The sequence below is a fragment of the Mesoplodon mirus genome, assembly GCF_964341445.2.
Source record: "Mesoplodon mirus genome assembly, chromosome: 13".
Lineage (NCBI taxonomy): Eukaryota > Metazoa > Chordata > Mammalia > Artiodactyla > Ziphiidae > Mesoplodon > Mesoplodon mirus.
In genome coordinates, this window is record NC_138989.1 from 88,713,398 (window position 1) to 88,733,619 (window position 20,222).

At 59.2% G+C, this 20,222-nt stretch overlaps 1 protein-coding gene across 5 annotated transcripts in view; it reads left to right on the forward strand.

The window, feature by feature from the left end:
* Positions 1 to 9,869: 9,869 nt before the first annotated feature.
* The window catches only part of NFATC1 (nuclear factor of activated T cells 1), a 101,670-nt gene continuing 91,317 nt past the window's right edge, over positions 9,870 to 20,222 (forward strand). For 3 of the 5 annotated variants that reach the window (XM_082639993.1, XM_082639996.1, XM_082639995.1), the window contains exon 1: positions 9,870 to 10,315. In XM_082639993.1, coding sequence (XP_082496119.1) covers positions 10,189 to 10,315 — 127 coding nt within the window. In that variant the 5' untranslated portion in view covers positions 9,870 to 10,188. Of the gene's footprint in view, positions 10,316 to 14,833; positions 15,313 to 20,222 lie in introns of those variants that run through there. The other 2 variants (XM_082639994.1, XM_082639997.1) reach the window with 1 other exon arrangement.

Below are 20,222 nucleotides of genomic sequence, written 5' to 3' on the forward strand. Positions count from 1 at the left end.
GACCCGGGGCCAGGCTCAGGCTGGTTGGATCCGGACGCAGTGCTCGCAGGGTGACAGGCCTCCAGAATGCGAGGGACGCCAGGCGTGGCCAGCGTTGCTAACCCTCCCTGGGGGCCCCTCGGCCTGGACACACCCCTGCTCCCCACCCTCCCACCCCAGCACGTGGCCCTAGCGGTCTGCAGGACGTGCTGCCCTCAGCCCAGGGACCCTGCTCCCAGAGCCTCCAGCTCGGGGCACGCACGTGGGTCCTTAGGAGGAAACTGGGGAAGGTGGACAGCGGGTGGACACGCAGCTGGTGAGCTTGGTGGGAACCTGCAGCCATTTCAGTAACCACATCCCCCAGGCTGGTGGGTGAGCCACTCAGCTGCAGACATGCCCCCCGGGACACCGGGGCCATCGAGGACCCCTGTCACACTGCCCAGTAGGAGCAACCAAGGCCCAGCCCACCCGGCAGCCCAGTGCCCAGCGTGACCAGATCAGGAGGACACCCCGTGAGGACCACAGCTGAGAGCATGGCTACGTTCATCATTAAAGAGCAGTGATGGGGGCTTCCCCGGTGGCGCAGTGGTTAGGAACCCGCCTGCCGATGCAGGGGACACGGGTTCGAGCCCTGGTCCAGGAAGATCCCACATGCCGCGGAGCAACTAAGCCCGTGCGCCATGGCTGCTGAGCCTGTGCTGTGAGCCGCAACTATTGAAGCCTGCACGCCTAGAGCCCGTGCTCCGCAACAAGAGAAGCCACCGCAATGAGAAGCCCGTGCACCGCAACAAAGAGTAGCCCCTGCTCACCGCAACTAGAGAGGAGCCCGCGCACAGCAACGGAGACCCAACACAGCCCGAAATAAAAATAATATAAATAAAAAATAAATTAAAAAAAAAAAACAGCGATGACGAGGGAGGGACAGAGACAGGGAGCCAGAGGGGGGCCCAGCCACAGAGCTACTCCTGACGGGGACAAGAGAACCCCCGAGTTATTTCTTTGCTCCCCCAGGCCCAGAGCCCACAAGGCTGTGGCCATGCCCTTTGTCCTTGGGCCCCAGAGGCCTTGGTTCTCCACCTGCACTGGGACGGGCGCCGTGTCTTCTCTGGAACGCCTCCAGCCTGGAGCTGACTGCACCCCAGGTGCCAGGCCCGGAGGCCCCCCGCTGCCCCTCCCCGCTGCCCCAGGCCGTGCCGAGTTCCGGCCACCCGCCTGGAGGTCTCACCGGAGCGCAGATCCCCGGAGGGGAAGTTGCTGAGAACCTGTCCAGAGCGGCCACCACGATGCCACCTACAAACCAATCACAAGCTGCTGGTCCCTCGAAGAGCCCAACTCAGAAGCACCGTGGGATCCAGAAACCCCACGTCTGGGCATTTCGCCCAGAGACTGAAGGCAGGGTCTCAGGGGGAGTCCGCACCCACGGTCAGGTCAGCACCGCTCCCACAGCTGAAAGGTGGACATGACCCAAACACCCGTCCACGGACGAGCATGGAGGACACCGTGGTCCCCGCGCACGACAGAATCTGATTTAGCCTCGAAGGGGAGGAAACTCTAAGCCTGGTACAACCCGCTTGGACCTTGAGGACATGATGCGGAGTGAAACAAGTCGTCCCGAAAGGACAAATCCTGTGTGATTCCACTTACACGAGGGGCCTGGGCTAAGCAGGCGAATTCACAGGCAGAGTGACGGTGGGGAAGGGGAGGGGGCCCGGCGTTGCTCGGAGACCGAGCGTCCGTTTGGGACGATGAGGAGGCTCTGGAGACGGATGCTGGTGACGAGTGAAGGTACTTAACGCCAGTGAACTGTACACTTAAAAATGGTTAAGATGGTAAATTTTTGTTATGTGTGTTGACACAAGTTTTAAAGAGACAAGCACAGTACAGGCTCTCTTGCTGTCTAGGTACCTGGGGCCCAAATGGGGGAGAGCCAGAGGGCTGTGCTGGGGTGTCAGCCCCATTCCCCCACCCGCCTGGGGACCCAGCAGCCCAGGGCCCTGCGACAGCCCCAGGCTCTTGGATGTGGGTTTGAAACAGCATCATCACTGAGGGATCACGTCCATTTACACTCTGGCAAGATGCCACTTCCTGTTTCCAAGAAGGAAAAAAGGCCAAGCAGGCTTGTAGAAAGCTGCCTTCTGCTTCAACATCAAACAGTTCAACACGGCATCTCAATGAGTTAAGTGTAAATGAATCAGAAGCACATGGATTAAATTTCCCTTGAAATTCACTCCGGTTTAAAAATTAATGGAAAAAGTGGCTGGCAAAACTTGTTTAGAGCTTTATTGAACCAAAAACACTTTAAAAATAGTTTGGGAAGCCCGGCAGCCCCCAAGCCATGGGCAGATTCCACCTCGCCGCGGGGTCGGAGCCCTGGGCCCGGGAGGGGCGGCTGGCCTGTGCCCCCCTCCCGAAAACTGCGCCGCATGTAAAACGAAAGCCAATCAGAGCAGAGACAGGGACTCAGCAGCCTCCCCGTCTAAGGCTGGGGGTGAAAGCTGCGCGCCTTGGGTTGCTGCTTAATTTAACAAATTTGCCGCAGGAAAACTTACTATTATTCCTCTTACTCTTTCACAAAAGGAAAGCATTGTGAGCTCACAGGTGCAAACCCCGACACTCGCCAGAAACAAGAGGTGGAACCTAGTCCCCTCCGGCCAGGTCGGTAGCCAGAGCAGATGCTGCGACGGCCAGACAGGGGAGCTGAGTGCCCTTCTCTTCCGCACACCCTCCGACTTCTCAGAAATAAAGGACAGGGCTCACCAAGCCCGCAGCTGGCCTGAGGCTGGCAGGGAGGGTGCGAGGCAGCCGCCCGGGGCTCAGGGCAGGGGGAGCTCGATCGAGCAGGATTCCCCAGGAGAACTGAGGTGAAGCTCGAGGACTCTGCTCAGCGAGGGGCTCGCAGCCTCCGCCCTCACCCATCCTTCTGCATCCGCCCCGAAGCTGCCGGTCCCTCTCGGGCCTTGCAGAGCAGGGCCAGACCCTGGGTGCCAGCGGTGGCTCCTATGTGACCTGGGGTTCTAGCTGAGGCCGAATCCCACAGCAAAATAGATGGAGGCAGCGAGAGAGGGAAGGGGTCTCCTCCCCGCGTGAGGAACTCAGAGTTGGGCTTTCAAGTGCTTCTGGATCCAGGTGATCAAACTGCCCAGGAATCCGCCTCTGGCCGTGCCTTCCTCGCGGGCCCAGTGGGCACGGCTTCCCACGGCCCCCAGGAGCTGCAGAAGCACCAGGCCTGAGTCCCAAGGGGAGCAGGGCAGCCCACGACCCACACGGAGGGGTCCCCGGGCGAAGTTGCCTGACGAGGGTACCGTGGGGAGAAGAGGGGCCTGGGGTGGCCCCATGGCCGCCATCCCGGCAGTGGTGGCCTCAGTGGATCAGGCGTGTCCCCAGCGGGCTGTCAGCCAGGCTCCACGGTGGGTCCTTTGGAGGGAGCACTGGGTGGGCACCTCCCAGGCACCCGAGGGAGGGGGACAGCAGGACATGACGTGGCCTGGGCCCCCGGAAGGAAATACACACCACCCGGCCTTTGAGTTGGTTCCCTGGAGCCGCCCAGCAAAGGACCACGAACTGGGGCCTCAAACTGACAGAATGATATTGTCTCACAGCCCCGGAAGTGCAGGGCCAGGGCACCGGCCGGGCCGCGCTCCCTCCTAGGCTCCAGGGGAGGGTCCTCCCGCCTCTCCCAGGGGCCCGTGGTGCCGGTGTCCTCGGGGTCACTCCCGTGTCGCTGCCCCGTCACCTTCTCCTCTCATGAGGACAACAGCCACGTTGGGTCAGGCCACCTAGTGACCTCCTCTTCACTGATCCCATCTGCAAGGACCCTGTTTCCACATACGGTCCACTCACGGGTACCAGGGGTCAGGGCTCCAGCGCATCCTTGGACAACGCAGTCCAGCCCAGGACAGTTTGACTCTGAGATGATCATGACATTCATTGAGCGGCCGGGGGCTGGTCACCGAGGCGAGCGGGCGGGGCCTCCTTTAACCCTCACCACAGCCCACGAGGTGAAGACCTTGATGAGGGCTCCCGTGGGTGCAGCGCGGGACTGGAATGCAGACTCCACGTCAACCTCTGCCCTGTGAGCGTGAGCTCAGCTGACCTGCTTCACAGTGAAAACGGAGAAAATCATCTAAAAGAAAACAACCGTTTAAAGCCTCTGTAAATGCTCCTAAGGACAATGGCGAATGAAACATCTGTTCAAAAAAATCTATGGAAACTGCTTTGAAAAGGAGAGTCTTTGGTGTTTGAACCAAGACTGCCGCAGCGTCCCAGCTCAGCGGGGAGGGCGCTCCAGTCCAGAGGCTGCAGCCACCAACGCGGGGCTCCCTGTCCCCGTGGGCTGAGTCCCCAGGGAGTGCGGCTGGGAAGAGGGGCACCTGCTCCCACTCAGCCCCCACCCCTGCAGTGGAATGGAGGCTGTACCTTGAGAAGGCCGGGACCCCAGAGCCCTCGCCCCAGCTTGTGAGGGTGGTTCCATGCCAGGAGAGGCCTGCATCACAGTGAAGGCGCTGAGAATCAAAGGCGAGGAGAACATCCTGAAGGCAGCAAGAGGAGGAGGATGTCCCTTTCAAGGGACCCCCAGTAGGACTGACCCCAAATGAGACTGGCCTTCTGCAGAGACACCGCAGGCCAGAAGGCAGTGGCTAACACATCCGAAGTGCTCCAAGGAAAAAAAGAAACTGTCAACCAAGAATCCCATACTCAGCAAACCTATCTTTCAAAACTGAGGGTGAAATGAAGATCTTCCCAGGTACACAAAAACTGAGAAGTGGCTGCTGGCAGATCCACCTTACAAGAAGTAAAGGAAGTTCTTCAGGCTGAAAGCACATGACCCCAGACGGAAACTGAATCCACACGAAGAAAAACAGAGTGCTGTTAAAGGTAAGCAGGTAATTTTATAAAGCAGTACAAATGTATATTTTCCTCCTTTGTTCTAATAACTGATTTAAAAAGCAATTGTATAAAATTATATAGATATAATGTAATGTCAGGCCTATAATTAGTGGAAATGTAATACATGTGTAATATTTTCATCAATAACAGTACCAAGGAAGTGGGTGGGGCCGAGCTGGGCTGGAGGAATTGACTACAGGTGGTAAAGGAAGCACGATTCCAGAGTCCCGCTGAGTTTGCAGCATGACTATTGGTCATTTAAGTAACATAATGCCATAAAAAGGGGAAAAAGGAATAAACCCACATAAGATTAATGTTTATGTATATCACTGGAATTAAGCTAGTATAAATCTGAACCTGATTGTGATGTTAAAATGTAAGTGGTAAACCCTAGAACAACCACTAAGGAAATAACTTTAAAAAGGGTAAAAAATCAGGCTTCTCTGGTGGCGCAGTGGTTGAGAGTCCGCCTGCTGATGCAGGGGACACAGGTTCGTGCCCCGGTCTGGGAAGATCCCACATGCCGCGGAGCGGCTGGGCCCGTGAGCCATGGCAGCTGAGCCTGCACGTCCAGAGTCTGCTCCAAAACGGGAGAGGCCACAACAGTGAGAGGCCCCGTACCAAAAAAAAAAAAGGGTAAAAATCATTAAGGAATTCGTAATGCTACATTAGACAACATTCACTTAACATAAAGAAAGCAATAAAGGAAGAATAGAGGAACAAAACAGATGTGAGAAAAATAGGAAACAGGAAAAATGAAATGGCAGATATAAATCCAATGATAACATTAAGTGTGGATGAATTTAACAAGCTGATAAAAAGGCAGAGATTGTCAAACTGGACAAAAAAAAGGTAATCCAACTTGCAGCTGGCTATAAGAGGCACACTTTAGATTCAAGGGCATGAATAGACTAAAGGGGTGGAAATATATACTATGCAAAGAACAAGTACGGGAAAGCCGGAATGGCTGCACTGATGTCAGACAAAATAGGTTTTAACACAAGTGTTATTACAAATAAAGAGGGTGTTTCATAATGATAACAGGGCCAATCCGTCAGGAAGACATAACAATTAGAAACATATGTGCATCTAACAACCGAGCTCCAAAATATATGAAGCAAAAGCTGATGGAAGGAAGGGAGAAATAGATGGTCCCACAGCAATAGGTGGAGACGTCAATACCCCACTTTCGATAATGGGTGTCACAACCAGACGGAAGACCCACCAGGAAACAGCAGGCCTGAGCCACACCGTGAAGCAACGAGGCCTGCCAAACGTGCTTAGGACATGCCACCCGCCACAGCGGGACACACATTCCTCTCAAGGTCACGTGGAACATTCTCCAGGGAGGGTGTTCTAGGCTATAAAGCAGACTCGGGCCGCCCAAGGGCAGCACACTGGACGGCAACGCGAGGGGCTACGGAGGTGGGCAAAGACGTATCAGACGGGTGATAAGGACCGGGGAGGGGGGCGGGTGGACTGGAGGAGGGCTCTGGGCATTGGCGGGGGTGAGGCTGAGACTCAGGGTGGGTGGCAGTGAGGTGGGGGAGGGTGGAGGACAGCAGGAGCCTCGCTGAGAGCTGTGCTTGGGGGAGTTGACTGACTGATGACTGAGGCTTTAGACCCGGTGGTGGTGCCTGGAGTGCGTGCTCGGGAGATGAAGGCCCCTGCACTGTTCCAGGGAAGAGGGGTGGGTTAAAAGCGATTTCACAAGTAAAAGCACAGTGTAAACTTCCAAACCCTAAATCCACGGACCTCTAAGGACACCTCAGACCGAAGAGTGCAGCCCCATCTTTCTCTACTTCAGCCACGACCTGGAGATGTACTGCCATTGGCTTCTTAAAAACAACCTCAGCTAAGTTTACTTAGAAGTAAATACCCTCTTCATAATTCTGATTTTTAACTTCATGCCAGTCTCCACCCTCTGGCTCGCTGCCCCTGTACCCGAGCATACCTGCCAGCACCTCTGTTCAGTCCATGTGCTTCTTGCTGGCTGCCCAGAAGGCGCTGCAGGAAGAACGCACACCTGCCCCTTGCAGAGGATTCAGATGCCCAGAGTGTTTCCAACTGGGAGAACGTGAAGCTGGCCACTGCCGGGCTCACCACGTGGACCTGGCGAGCACAACGCATGCACGTCCAACCCGCAGACGTTTGAGGTGATTTTCACCATCAAGAAGTGGCACCTGGGTGTGCGACTGAGGAACAGGAAGAAAGGGTGGGCCGTGGCCCAGCACCTGCCCAGGAGCCCTGCCAATGCAGTGTGTGCCCGGAAGCTGCCGCCCTGGACGCTGGAAAGCCCCAGGCCAGGTGGGCCAGACGGTCCCCAGCGGGGCTCCCGGGGTGGGGACAGAGCATCCCCTTCAGGGCAGCTCCAGCCAGGCCGGGGCTTCCCAGGGCCTCCTGACCGGGTCCCGGACCGCCCACGTCACTGAGGGTGGCGTCTCCATAGCGGTTGTGCTTCAACACAAAAACCCGAGCAACGGCGACTGCAGAGTCTATAGAAAATATTGGGCAGGGTGGATGAATTACCCAAGTGTGCTCCAAGAGAAAGGATTTGGCATCCAAAGGGACTTTGAAAATGGTAAGCTTCTTTGGGTGTATTTGCCCCAATAATCCACAGAAACAACAGTAATCTAAAAATAGTCTTGTTTTCTGTCCTAAGCTCCTTTTAACTTCGTTAGTCATCACCCATCCTTAAAATAAAATCCGTGTAACGTCTCTCCTAGTAGCAGCTATAAACACACTTCGAGAGGAGGCCGGAGGAGCCGGAGAGGCGGAAGGGGAGCGCGGGGGGCCGCGGCCGCGGGGACGGAGGCCCGTGGTCCCGCGGTGGCCGCAGGACCGGCCCGAGGCGGACACGGGGGCGCGCTGGCCGCAGAGCCGCGCCGCTGCCCCCGGAACTCCCTGCGCCCTGGCGCGCGGCCACCGTGGTCCCGGCAACGGAATTAAACAGAGGGAAACAGACGGGGATTCCGTCACCCGGGCGGGGGAATAAGGGGCGCGTTGAGAGCAGACAGGAAAAGAGCTTTTCTGGATGGAGTGAAAATTATTTATTGGAGGAAGAGGAGGAGGGGCGGTGGCGGCCAACAGCCCCCAGCTCGGCCCCTCTGCAGCCCAGGGGCGCCCCCGCCCCCAGGGGGTCCCGCGGGCTCCAGGACCGGGAGACGGTCCCGCGCGCGTGTGAAAGCGCGAGAGGGGCGGACGGGAGGGGGTGAGAGTCAGTCTTTAATACAACTTTCCACAACCCCCTTCGCCCCCCGCAAGGACTCGGCCCCCTCCTCCTGGCCCGTCCCGGTAGTGGGGCGGGACCTCTCCACGCAAACTCTCCTGGCAGAACCCTGGCACCCAGGTCTGGGGACACCAGAACGTACAGCGACCAGATCATTTTAAAGGGAGGGGCGAGGGAGGGGCGAGGGAGGGGCGTGGGCGTCCCGACACTAGCGCCCCCTGGCGGCTTCCGGCTCTGTTGCACGCCCCGGCCCCTCCGCCCCCGCCCCGCGTCCAGCATCCTTGCGGGGTGCCCCCCCAGCCTCGTCGTCCTCACGGGGTCCCTCCAGCCTCGGTGTCCTGGCGACTCCCTCGAGCCTCAGCATACTCGCGAGGTCCCCCTCTTAGGCCCCCAGCCTCCTCGTGGGGTCCCCCACCCCCAGCCCCGGTGTCCACGCGGGGTCCCCCCTCCCTTTGCCTGGGGCATAAGGCGCGTGCCAGGCCCGGCTCTCGCGGTGGGAGCAGACCCACAGGTGGTGGCACCCGAAAAGTGTCCTGACACCCACCAGACACCCGAGGGGAGACCTGCGCCGGAAGAAGGGATTTCAGTCCTGTCCGGTCGACGCCGCTGGGATGAACCGATACCCGGCAGCGGTGACGCGGGTATCGCCCCCGCCGGGCACCTTCTTACTGTTTAATATCGCGCCCGAGGGGCAGCGAAACACACAGATGGGGGTCAAATGTCGCACCTCACTTTCTCCAGGTCCCGGGCGTGGAGTCGTTGAGGGTGCCCACCCGCGCGACCTGCAGGCCTCCTGGTCCCCGCGGCAGACAAGTCTTTTGCTTTGGGTTTATTTTAAACCACATAGGGTGTCGTGCAATAGATTTATGATTTTTATACACCAGACATTTTAACCGCCCGAACAAACACTCCAGTCCCTTCCATCCAAGGCCAACACGAAACTACGGTCCCGTTTTGGCCGCTGAGCCGCGCCGAGGAGAAGCAGCAGGGTCTGAAAGAGGAAAGTGTAAAGTGAAACGGGCCGGTTGGAGAGGTTTCCCCGAGCGCCGGCTCTCGGTTCTCAGACCAGCCCCCGTCGGTTAGAAACCCCGAAGTCGCGCCCGTAAACCGCCCCTGGCCCTCTGGGGCGGGCCGGGGGCCGGCGGCTGGGAGCCCGGGGAGGGGCTCGCGGTTCTCCAACACCCCCCCTCCCCCCAGCCAGCCGTGCAACAGGCAATCTGGGTCGCTCAGATATTTACTGAAGAAAAATGACAATAACTCCACGTCCCGGGACTGCCGTGCAATCTGTTAGTAATTTAGCGGGATGGGAATTTCCTTTCTCGGGCCTGCCAGTGGAAGCGCTTTTCCAAATTTCCACAGCAGGGAAAGCCTGCGATTTTACATAATGACTTCAGCATGCAGGGCCCTCTCGGCACCCCCGTCGTCTCCGGCCCCCCTCCCCGCCCCCTCATTAAAGCAGAGTGTGGCTTTCTCAGGACACCCGCGTGGACCCAGGCGTCCGGGCCGGGCCGTGCGCCGGGTGCGCCCCCGCCCGCCCCCCTTGCGCCCCGCGGGCGCCCCGCGGGCCGGGCGAGCGGCTGCCCGGCGCGGGGAGGGGCGGGCGCTCGGCCGCTGGTCCCCCGGGCCCAACGCTGGCTCGGGCGGGCGGGGGCGTGATGTCACGGCAGGGAGGGGGCGCGGGAGCGGCCGGGCCGGCGGGGAGGCGGGGGAGGTGTTTTCCAGCTTTAAAAAGGCAGGAGGCAGAGCGCGGCCCTGCGTCAGAGCGAGACTCAGAGGCTCCGAACTTGCCGGCACAGTCAGTCACCGCGCCGGGGAGGGCGGCCGGGCGCGGGGACCGGGGCGCGGGCGCACACCTCCGAGCCCCCGCCGCCCGTCAGCCTGAAGGGCTCCCGGGGCCGCCGCAGTCCGGCCCCGCCACGCGCGCACACGCCCCTCACAACGCTTCTCTGGGGCGCGCGGCGCTAAGCCCGGGCCGGCGCGCGTCCGCCGGAGGAGAGGCGTCCTTCCTCGGGAGACCCGGCCCCGCGCGGCGGCGCAAGACGCCCGCTCCTCCTCCCGCTCCTCCCGCCGCCGCCGCCGCCGCCGCCGCGTGGATGCCAAGTACCAGTTTTCCAGTCCCTTCCAAGTTTCCACTCGGCCCTCCGGCTGCAGTCTGCGGGAGCGGAGAAACTTTGGGGCCCTCTGCGCCCGCCGGCGGCACCATGAAGTCGGCAGAGGAAGGTAAGCCGGAGCGGCCGCAGACCCCCGCCGCGGCCCCCGGGGGCCCCCGGCCCCGCGCCCTGAGCCCGGCGCCCGTGCGGCCCGCGCCCGTCCGACCCACGCCCGGCGGGGTCCCGGCCCGCGGAGGGGCGAGCAGGCCGGTCCAGGGTCCGCGCGCAGGGAGGGGCGCGGGCGGCCGGGCGCGCGGCGGGCGCGCTGCACAGATTGGGAAGCGGTGTCCCCCTGGTGTTTCCCCAGAGCAGCCCTGATTTCGAGCGCGCCTTCTTGCCAATAGGTGTCTCCTCTTCTCTAGCGCTGAGTGCGCGCACTTGGCCTTCGCTGGTGCAGCCTCGCGGCTGCTCCGGCTGTAAAAACTCAGTTCAAATGCAGGCGGCTGGGGGACGGGGCGAGGTTAGGGCCGTCAGAACCACGAAGGAAGGACACTTTGGAAAGCAGCGAGGTTTCTCTGGGAAAGAGGGCTGGCCGGTTTCTTCCCCCGTGGGGCAAGGCCCCAGGAAGACAAGCGGTACAGTGAGGTTGCGGGGGGGGCGGTGTTCTGCGCCCCTCCACGAGCTGAGTCGGTGGCAGATTCTTTCCAGGCGCTGGGCCCCGCGAACCGCTCTGTGTGGCGCTGCCCCGCCGGTGGCTCGACCCGCAGGACTAAAAGCCATCAAAGGAGCGGTCGGGCACAGCCCCTGATTCAAGACAGTTTGCAATCTTAGAGACTTGAGAGTTCCAACCGTAGATGTTCCAGGACAGTTTGAAAAGAGACCTCCGAGTTTCAAGCCACTTGTTCATAGTCACGAAGATGGCATAAGTGTCTGCCCTGCCCTGAAGGCTGGTGATGGCGAGGCCGCCACTACTGACAGTGCGCTTGCGACCCTCCTGCGTGCGGTCTTAGATCCACAGTCCCCTCACCCGCACCCTCTCAACACCCCTCCCACCCCTGACCAAAGCAGCCCAGAGTTCCTACAGCGTTCCTGAAGGTGTCTGAAGATAGCCTCCGCAAGGGGTGACTAGCATCCTAGTCAGGGACCACGATGGAAACTGGGAGACACCTTTCCAAATGCCGTATCAACCCTGAAGTACTTCGTCTAAATTATTTTAAGAAAACTGCCTAGGGCTTCCCTGGTGGCGCAGTGGTTGAGAGTCTGCCTGCCGATGCAGGGGACACGGGTTCGTGCCTGGGTCCGGGAAGATCCCACATGCCGCGGAGCAGCTGGGCCCGTGAGCCATGGCCGCTGAGCCCGTGCGTCCGGAGCCTGTGCTCCGCAACGGGAGAGGCCATAACAGTGAGAGGCCCGCGTACCACAAAAAAAAGAAAGAAAGAAAAAGAAAGAAAAAGAAAACTGCCTAGCCTGCCAATGCATGATGAGTACTCAAGGGCAGACACCCTTGTGGGGAGCGCTAGGAAGTAAATGCTACCGTCTCCTGCACGAGTCTAATAAATGGGACGGCCCCTCGTACGTTACAACTGCAGTTTTCAAACACTGCCAGCTCGGGAGAACTTCCTTATGTTTAGCAAACATGAGCTCAAGACCATACATTCAGTATAAGAAGATCGGTATGGGGTCAGTGTCTTGATGTCTTATGTTATTTCTATGTATTTTCATCAAGGGAGGAAGAGGTATCTTATGTTTCTCACCATTTCATCCCAATTGAGAAAATGTTTAAATGTAAACAGCAGGTAACGTTTACAGGACAAGCTCTTACTGTTAAAAAAAGTTTTAAACGTTGTCGAGATTTTGATTTTACGTCCTTGACACTTATTTCAAAGTTTCTCAACACTGCTTTTTAAAAATGTGGGTCTTTCAAAGTTTAGGTTTCTTTACTTCAACAGTCGGTGGTCTGTCTGCAATAAAGAATCTTTTTTCTCTTACAAGAGGAAAAGGCATCTATGGGGGGGGGTTATTTGTCATGTTTCCAGCTTAAGAAAATACGTTCGAAGCTGTCCCTGCTGAGAGGCAGTACTCCAGGCGTGATGATGCCCTTTGACTAAACAAACATCGGTGTATTTACAAGGACTACAGGATTAGGCTGAACAGAAAGTATGATCTAATCCTTCATATAGCCAGGCCCAGGGTATGAGAGGCAGAGACCCTGCCTGCAGGTCCACGCCTGCCTTGCTGAGGGCTGGCGGAACGGATCTGGCCTTCCCCCGCAGGCCCGGCTGGGCTTTAGTTGCCCATCTGAGAATCTCAGGGATTCCCCAGCGCTCCCCTCCAGTGTCATGAGCATCTGGTAAAAGCTCACTAGGCACTGCTGTTTGGGAAGGCCCTGTGCTTGTTCTTCTGCCTGGGGAATGCAGAGAAATGCAGGCCTTGTAGGTACACCCACCCACCCATTCAGAGGTTGTTCCACACAGAATGCCCGGGGCTCTCCAGAACGGAACAAAGCCTGCGCTGTTCTCCTGCCACTAAACTTCGAGGCGTTGTTTCCTAATCCAGATTAGAAAAGGCCCTGCTGCTCTATCACACCCAGGGCTGGAGTTCTGGGCCCGGTGCACACCGGCAGCCTCTGACAGGAAGCGCCAGCTAAACATTTCCATCAAGACGGGAGTGTCTGCTGAATTGGCAAATAGCTCCAAAGCATTTACAAGACGAAAGGCACGGGGGTGCTGGTAAGAGGAACAGTTAAAAAACGGCCACCCTATCCGGTTACCTTGGTGGGGGATCTGAAAGTAGGTGGGGATCAGCTTGGCCTTAGGATAAAGCAGACCCAAGTCCTGACCCTGGGGGGCTCGGGTGCACCCGGAAGGGTAAACCCACTTTCTCCTGGACAGAACAGTTGAGCGAGAAGTTTTAGTCTAAACACATGGTAGAGGCTGTTGTTTGTGTGTAAATTTTTGGTGGGGGCGAGAAGGTGGCTGAACTTAAAAAAAAAAACTCGAAAAGAGAGAAAATGAAGTGTTGTGGCTTCTGAACGGAAAACAGAACTTCCATTTGCCTGAAGGTCAGCAAAAAAAGCAAACTAAAACAAAACAGCCCTCCAACATACATCTCAAAGATAGAACTATTATTAGAAACTAAATCAGGCCAAAGTGAGCTATAGTTTATCACTGGAGAAAACCAGCGATTTGGAAAGGGTCATGAGAGGGAAAAGGTTTGGGGGAGGGGTCACGTGATTCCCAGGTTATCTGCTTCCGAAAAAAGCAATCCCCACGGGGCCAGAGGGCCTGCGGGGCAGAGAGCAGGACTCGTTTGATGAGCAGCGGAGTTGCAGAAACGGACACTTGTGCACCCTCCTCCTTTCCCACTCGACTCCCCCCACTTGGGTCATCCTCAGCCTCTCACACCGCCGTCTCGGCCACCATTCTCTTGCTCTTCCAGATGCTGGTGTCACAGGGTGCCAAGATTCTCGGGAAGTTAGAACGGACTCCTGGGAGAAAGTCCTGGGGAGAGTTGGTGCTCAGGCGGGCCTAGCTTTTTATACTGATGTTGTGCAGATGGGCTGCTCTGTGTCCGGGCCTTGGGTTTCACACCCCGCGAGCTCTCCCTCAACCTGGGAAAGCTCTGGAGTCACTCACGGGTAGCTGGCAGGCTACTTGTGCGCGCACAGGCGTGTGCATGCGTGTTTCAGGAATCTGAGGGACTAAAGTGAACAGGGTCCCAGAAAGGAAGGGTTGCCAGTTGGGCATCAGCCTGTGAGCGGCAGGCCGCGCGTAAAGGCGGCAGGCGTGAGCAGCAGCCCGGCCTCAAGGTGCGAAGGATAGCGCGCTCCCAGCCCCGACCAACCCCCCACCTTCCTCTTTCGGGCTCTGGGATCTGGAAAACGGTGCTCCCTGTGTTCGTTGCTCTTCCGCAGCGGGTTGGGGAAGAAGCTGCTCCTTTGAAAGCGAGCCCTGCGGTCCAGGGAATTCTACTCCGGGCCCAGCCCGCGGGGCTTCGGCTGGACGTGCGCGTTGTAAACTCGGCAGCAACCGAGACGGGCTGATCCTCGTCCTACGAGGGGCCCGGCAGCGGGCAGGCCCCTCTAGGCACGTTCAGTAGGTTGGTGCGGCGCCAGCAGCAGTTCGGGACGCAGGTATTGATCTTCGCGACCCTCTGCCTCCGGGTGCCGCCAGCCGGCACCGACCGCGGTGCCCGCCTCCCCGGGGTGAGACTGCAGGCGGGCGGGGGTCCACCGCCGGCTCCCGTCCTCGCGCGCCCCCAGCCTCTGCCCACCCGGCTCCGGCCGCAGGGGCGCTCGGGCGGCGGGGCGGACGGAGGTGGCTGGACCCCGTGTCCCCTCCCCCCAGCCCCCGGCGCACGCGTATCCCGAGTGCGGACCCGGGGGGCACTCGGGGGTCTCGCTCGCGCGGGGGGGGCGGACCCCGAAAGCCTCCTGGGGGCCCCGGGCGCGGGTGTGGGCGCCGCGAGCCGGGACACCAGTGAAAGGCGTGCGCTCCAGCTCGCGGGGAGAGTTTATTTAAAACTCGGAAGCCGGCGGCCGGCAAGCTGCTTGTTTATGTAAACCCGGAAACAGCGGGGGGAGGGGCGCGGCGGGGGAGGGCCGGGGGGAGGGGCGCGAGCGGGAGTCACGTTACCCGAGGACGCGCGGCCGAGCGCAGGGCGCAGCCGAGCCCCGGGCGCCTCGACCACAGGTGCCCGCGGCCGGGGCCCCGACCCTGGACCCCGACCGGACCCCCTCCAGGCCCCTAACCCCGACCCCGACCCAACCTGGCATCCCGACCCGACCCCGACCACGGACCCCAGCCTGACTCCCGTCCAGGACCTCTACCCAGGCCTTGACTCCTGACACCGGACCCCGCCCGACTCCAGCCTAGATCCCGACCCCGGACCCCGACCCGGGACCCCAACCAGGTCCCCGACCCCCGACCAGACCCCGAACCCAGAATCCGATCCCACCCGTGACCTCCGACCCCGACCCCGGACCCCTGACCTCGGACCCCGACCCTGACCCTCTGATCTCTGACCCCCGACCCAACATGACGGGGCTGGAGGAGGACCAGGAGTTCGACTTTGATTTCCTCTTCGAGTTTAACCAGAGCGACGAGGGCGCCGCCGCGGCCACCGCAGGTGGGTCCGCGCGGGGCCGGGGCGCAGGGAGGGGACGCGGGGCCGGGCGGGCCGGATCCGCGGCGGGAGGGGCGAGCCCGGAGGCGCGCCGCGACTCCCGCCCCTCTGCCCCGGGGCGTCCCCCAGTCTCCCGTCCCCGACCCCCCCGCGGCGCCAGGGGCGGGGGCAGCGCCCATAGCCTCCCCAGCGGGTCAAGTTGAGGGGCGAGCGGGGGTAGCGAGGGAGGCCCCTTTGGAGTCGGCAGATCCCCCGGCCAAGTGTGCTGGGCTCGGGGCCGCACTCCAGCTGAGCCCTGAGCGCATTCCCGCTGGAGGGGCCTCCTCTTTAGGGCGGGGCGCCGCTCCCGCCCGGGGACAGTGTGCCAGGCCCTGAACTTGGACGTCCTGGCGGGGCGGGGGCCACGAGCTCCCCAAGGCTGCCCGCCCGCTCCCTGTGCCCTCAGCGCTGAAGCCTCCCTCGCCCCCCGCCCCAGGAAAAGTTCCAATGGAACTAGCCTCCGGTACGTCGGACCACCAAGTTCCCCGGGCCTTTCCTTTCTTTCGTTTTCTCTTCTCGGTCAAAAATAAAGGTTCTACTTAAACAGAAGATAAAGGGACCCCCCAGCCCCCCAGGGTGTGTGCTCTTGGATAAGAATAAGCCCTTGAATGATCACGCCCCCTTTTACTGGAAGACCCAGTCTGTGCCTGGGGTCGCCCTGCGTGCAGGGAACCAAGAGCCCCCTCCTTGCAGCCTGGCTCTCCCCGACCTGTCTTTCTGCCCCCTGTCGGCCCCCTTTCTGTGTCTGTCTTCAAGATGTTCTCTCTGTCCCTGCCCACGTGGCGGTGAAGTGGTGAAGCTGAGCCCAGCACACTTGGCACTGGCGGGCGCCCGTCTCTGCAATGACTGTATAATATTTTCCGTATCATTCACTGCTCCTCTTTTAAAAGTGCAACGTCCTGCTCGTTTTTGTATTTTTTTTTTTTCCGGTACGTGGGCCTCTCACTGTTGTGGCCTCTCCCGTTGCGGAGCACAGGCTCCGGACGCGCAGGCTCAGCGGCCATGGCTCACGGGCCCAGCCGCTCCGCGGCATGTGGGATCTTCCCGGACCGGGGCACGAACCCGTGTCCCCTGCACCGGCAGGCGGACTCTCAACCACTGCGCCACCAGGAAGCCCCCTGCTCGTTTTTTGAAAAAATAAACGTTCCAACCAGGCCAGGGCTGCTTGAATCTGCCCTCCCTAAACGTCTTGTCTTTTCCATTTCCTCGGCTGTGCCGTCTCCAGGCCTTTGGGTCAGGGGGAGCCAAGGCAGGCGAGGGTGGGAGAGCGAGGCAGTTGTCTGAACGGATCTGGGGCCGGAAGTGGAGAAACAGGCCCTGAAGGCCTTCAGCACTTGCTGGGGTTCGGCTGGGCTGTCTGTGCGCAGGTCCTGGCTGGGCTTCCTGGGTTGTTTCCACCAGAAGACTTTCTCCCTTGGTATCCAACCCCCTTTTCAGTCTATTTAGCAAATATCTTTGATGAGAGGCTTGGTGATGCGTGGACCGCACTCCTGACCTCTTCAGGGTGTGAAAGCCAGTCCAGGACAGGGACTGCCATGCTCGTCCTGTGTCCTCAGGGGCTCTGCTGCCCGCTTGGTGCTTGGGAAGCTCCCAGAGTTGGGGAAGGCCTCACGGCCTCCCCCTGTCTCTTTGCATGTCTGCTTCCCCCGACAGCAAGCTGAGCAACACTCTCAAGGTGCGTTTTCAGCCTCACTGCCAAGCATACAGCCTCCACCCCAACCTCCAGGGACCACAGTCCCATTAAAGCCTCCTGCAGGAAGGCCTCGGGGTGCTGGCAGCTGGGACCCAGCATTCACCAGGCTTTGGGGGAGGGGCAGCTGGAGAGAGCTCTGGGCAGAGGTGGAAAGGGCTCCTTCCCCTTGTCAGGGTGTTAGGAAGAAGTTGATAGAAAACATTCCTTCTTATCTATTTATGTGAGAAACACTTACACTTTTTTCTTTTTTATTAAGACTTTTTGAGAACAGTGTTAGCTTCACGGCAGAATTGGATGGAAGGTATAGAGATTTCCCCCTCCTCCCACAGGGACGGTCTCCCCCACTATCAACATCCCCACCAGATGGTACCTTTGTTACAGTCGATGAACCTACACTGACACATCATCACCTAAAGTCTGTAGTTTACATAGGGTTCACTCTGGGTGTTGTACATTCTATGGGTTTGGACAGGTGTGTAATGACACGTATCCACCATCATGGGGTCATACAGAGTGTTTTCACTGCCCTAAACATCCTCTGTGCTCCCCCTGTAGCTCCCTCCCTCCCCTAGCCCCTGGCACCACTGATCTGCTCACCAGGTCCACAGTTTTGTCCTTTCCAGAATGTCCTGTAGTTGGACACACAGTGCTCAGCCTTTTCAGATGGGCTTCTTTCACTTAGCAACATACATTTACGTCTCCTCCATGTCTTTTCGTGACTTGATGGCTCTAGTGCTAAATAATATTCCCTTGTCTGGGTGGACCCCAGTTTATTTATCCGTTCAACTTACCAAAGGACATCTTGGCTGCTTCCAAGTTTTGGCAATTATGAATAAAGTACTTTCTTCTTGTTCTTATTAGTTGCTAACATTCCATTGTAACTATTAATTATTAAGTTCATGATTACATTGTTATATTAAATTCTTCAGCTCTTAATGGGTGACAGGAGTGACTTCACATTATTTCTGGAATGAACCTGGATAGAAATAAATGAATGAATGACTAATTCTGAGATCGATTGTGAAGCGAGCTGACGCAGAGCCTTAGAGATGATACTGAACCAAAAGTGGGCACTTTCTCAAAAGGACACAGCCAGCCCTGACCTTGGGGTCCCTCGTCCCTGTCATGATTTCCTCTGAGTTGAGAGCGGCATCTTCTCACCTGTCACCCTGTCACTCCCGCCACCTCTTGCGCTGGGACGTGTGGCACCCGGGTGTTCGAGGGGCCGTGGGTCCTGGGGTTCTTTATTTCCAGAGCACTTGGCAGGTGCGGATAGACAGTCAGCCACCATTTGTTGGGAGAAAGAAAAGAGAATTTTAAAAATAATCTGCCCTGGGCTGGGCTGGGCAGGGTGTTGTTTGCCCTCCCGGGGCCGCTCCCGGCTCCTCTAGGGAGGAGGCTGGGCGTTGGGCTTCCCTCTCTGGGGAGCAGGCAGAGAGCCTCCTGCTTCTCTCTGGGTCTCAGGAAATAGCTGCTCTGCTGTCAGCCGGGCGGCGGGCGTGGCCCTGCTTCCCGCCCGCCTGGGGCTCCTGTTTTCTAAGTTATTTTGGCCGCCGGGCTGGGGACTGTCGCCCTGGCAACTCAGGAGGAAATGGGCCGGGCCTCGGCCTCCCGATGGCCTCGAGGGCAGGTCCCTCGCCGCCACCTTGACTGTGCAGGATGGCGTTTCACAGCTCACGTGTGAAAGGGGGCATCTTGTGATGACGTGAAGATTTGGGGGCGTTTTTATTCTCAGTTCCCTCCTCAGCAGTGGTGATGGTGATGGCGAGGACGCCGCAGAGGCCCGCGTGTCTGCGCAGGAGGGCGCGGGGCCGGGCGCAGGCGGGGAGGGCTCGGGCCCAGCACCCGGAGCGCAGGCGGCCCCTTGGCCTCTCAGCACAGGGGACTGCCCTTGCACCTTCAGCTCAGCAGCCCCAAAGTTCCAGAGCTGTTTCCACCAGCGGGCTGCTCTGTCCTAGAGGACATTTTAATTCTCTGTGGTGTGTGTCAGAGGAAGGCCACAGCGACTCATGGCCACGGGGTGTTTTTAATTCCTTAAACGTGGGGCCTGGAAGGTGAAGACCTAAGGCAGTGAGGCTGGGGCGTCGGAGCCCGACCCCGTCGGGACGCAGGGGGCCCCTGTGAGGACGGCTGCTTGTTGCCTTTGGAAATCGTCTCCCTGGCAGGCAGTGGGCTGACCGGTGCCCTCAGAGCTGTGTCTGTCTGTCACCCACGGGCCTGGCCACCCTCGGTGGTGCCCTCCTGCCCTGCCCAGTAAACAGCTCCCGACAGAAAGGTCCTGGCGTGGAGCGTCTTTTTTGTTTTGTGTTTTGTTTTGTTTCCACTACCTGCGAAGTATAATCTTGCCGTGAGGGACAGCGCCCACGGCTGGGGAGAGGAGGCCTGGCGGGGCGTTTGGACGCCTGGCTGCCAGGCTGCCAGGCTGCTTCCAGTTCTATTTCTAGCTTCGTGTCCTACGGCTCAACCCCAGCAAATGCTGAAGGGGATGTTCCGTACAATGAAAAACAAAAGTCGCCATGACGGGCTCCTTCTCAGGGTCTGTGACCGACGGGGGACATGGGCAGGGGCAAGGTGGCTCCCACTGTCTCTGGTGAGACGGCCGCCGTGTGCGGGGCAAGGGCGCAGCCAGCAGGGCACTCCGCGTCCCCGTTGAGGGCCCGGATGGCGCTGGGCAGAGGTCTGAGCGGTCGGGAACCTGCTGAGATGCAGTCGGCCATGGTGGAAGGACACGGATCGACTTTTTTGGTGGTTGTGCAGAGATGATGTGATTGTGTGGTTCTGAAATACGTGAGCTTTCAGAACTAGAGGAAATACTTCCGCCAGCTCTGGCCTGTTGAACGAGCTGAGGATGGAGCTCGCAGTGGGTGCTGGACCCACCGGGAGCTGAGGCGCGCGGTCCGCGGGCTCCAGGCACCCCTACTCCCCACGCTGGCGTCCATCTCTGCGCCTGCCCCCACCGGGCACCTGGAGGCGGCATGGCTTCAGAGATGAGCCACGCTTTCATGAATGTCCACTATATTAAGCCATTTTGAATAAGCTGTCCCCAGTATTTGCTTAGACTCCTGCGCTGTAAGTTGATGAGTCTCCTGGGCGCAGGCAGCCAGGCTCTGCAGGCAGCAGCAGAAGCGGGGGGTAACGGGTGCGTATCACTCCAGTGGCCGCTGGTGGGACACGCATCAGC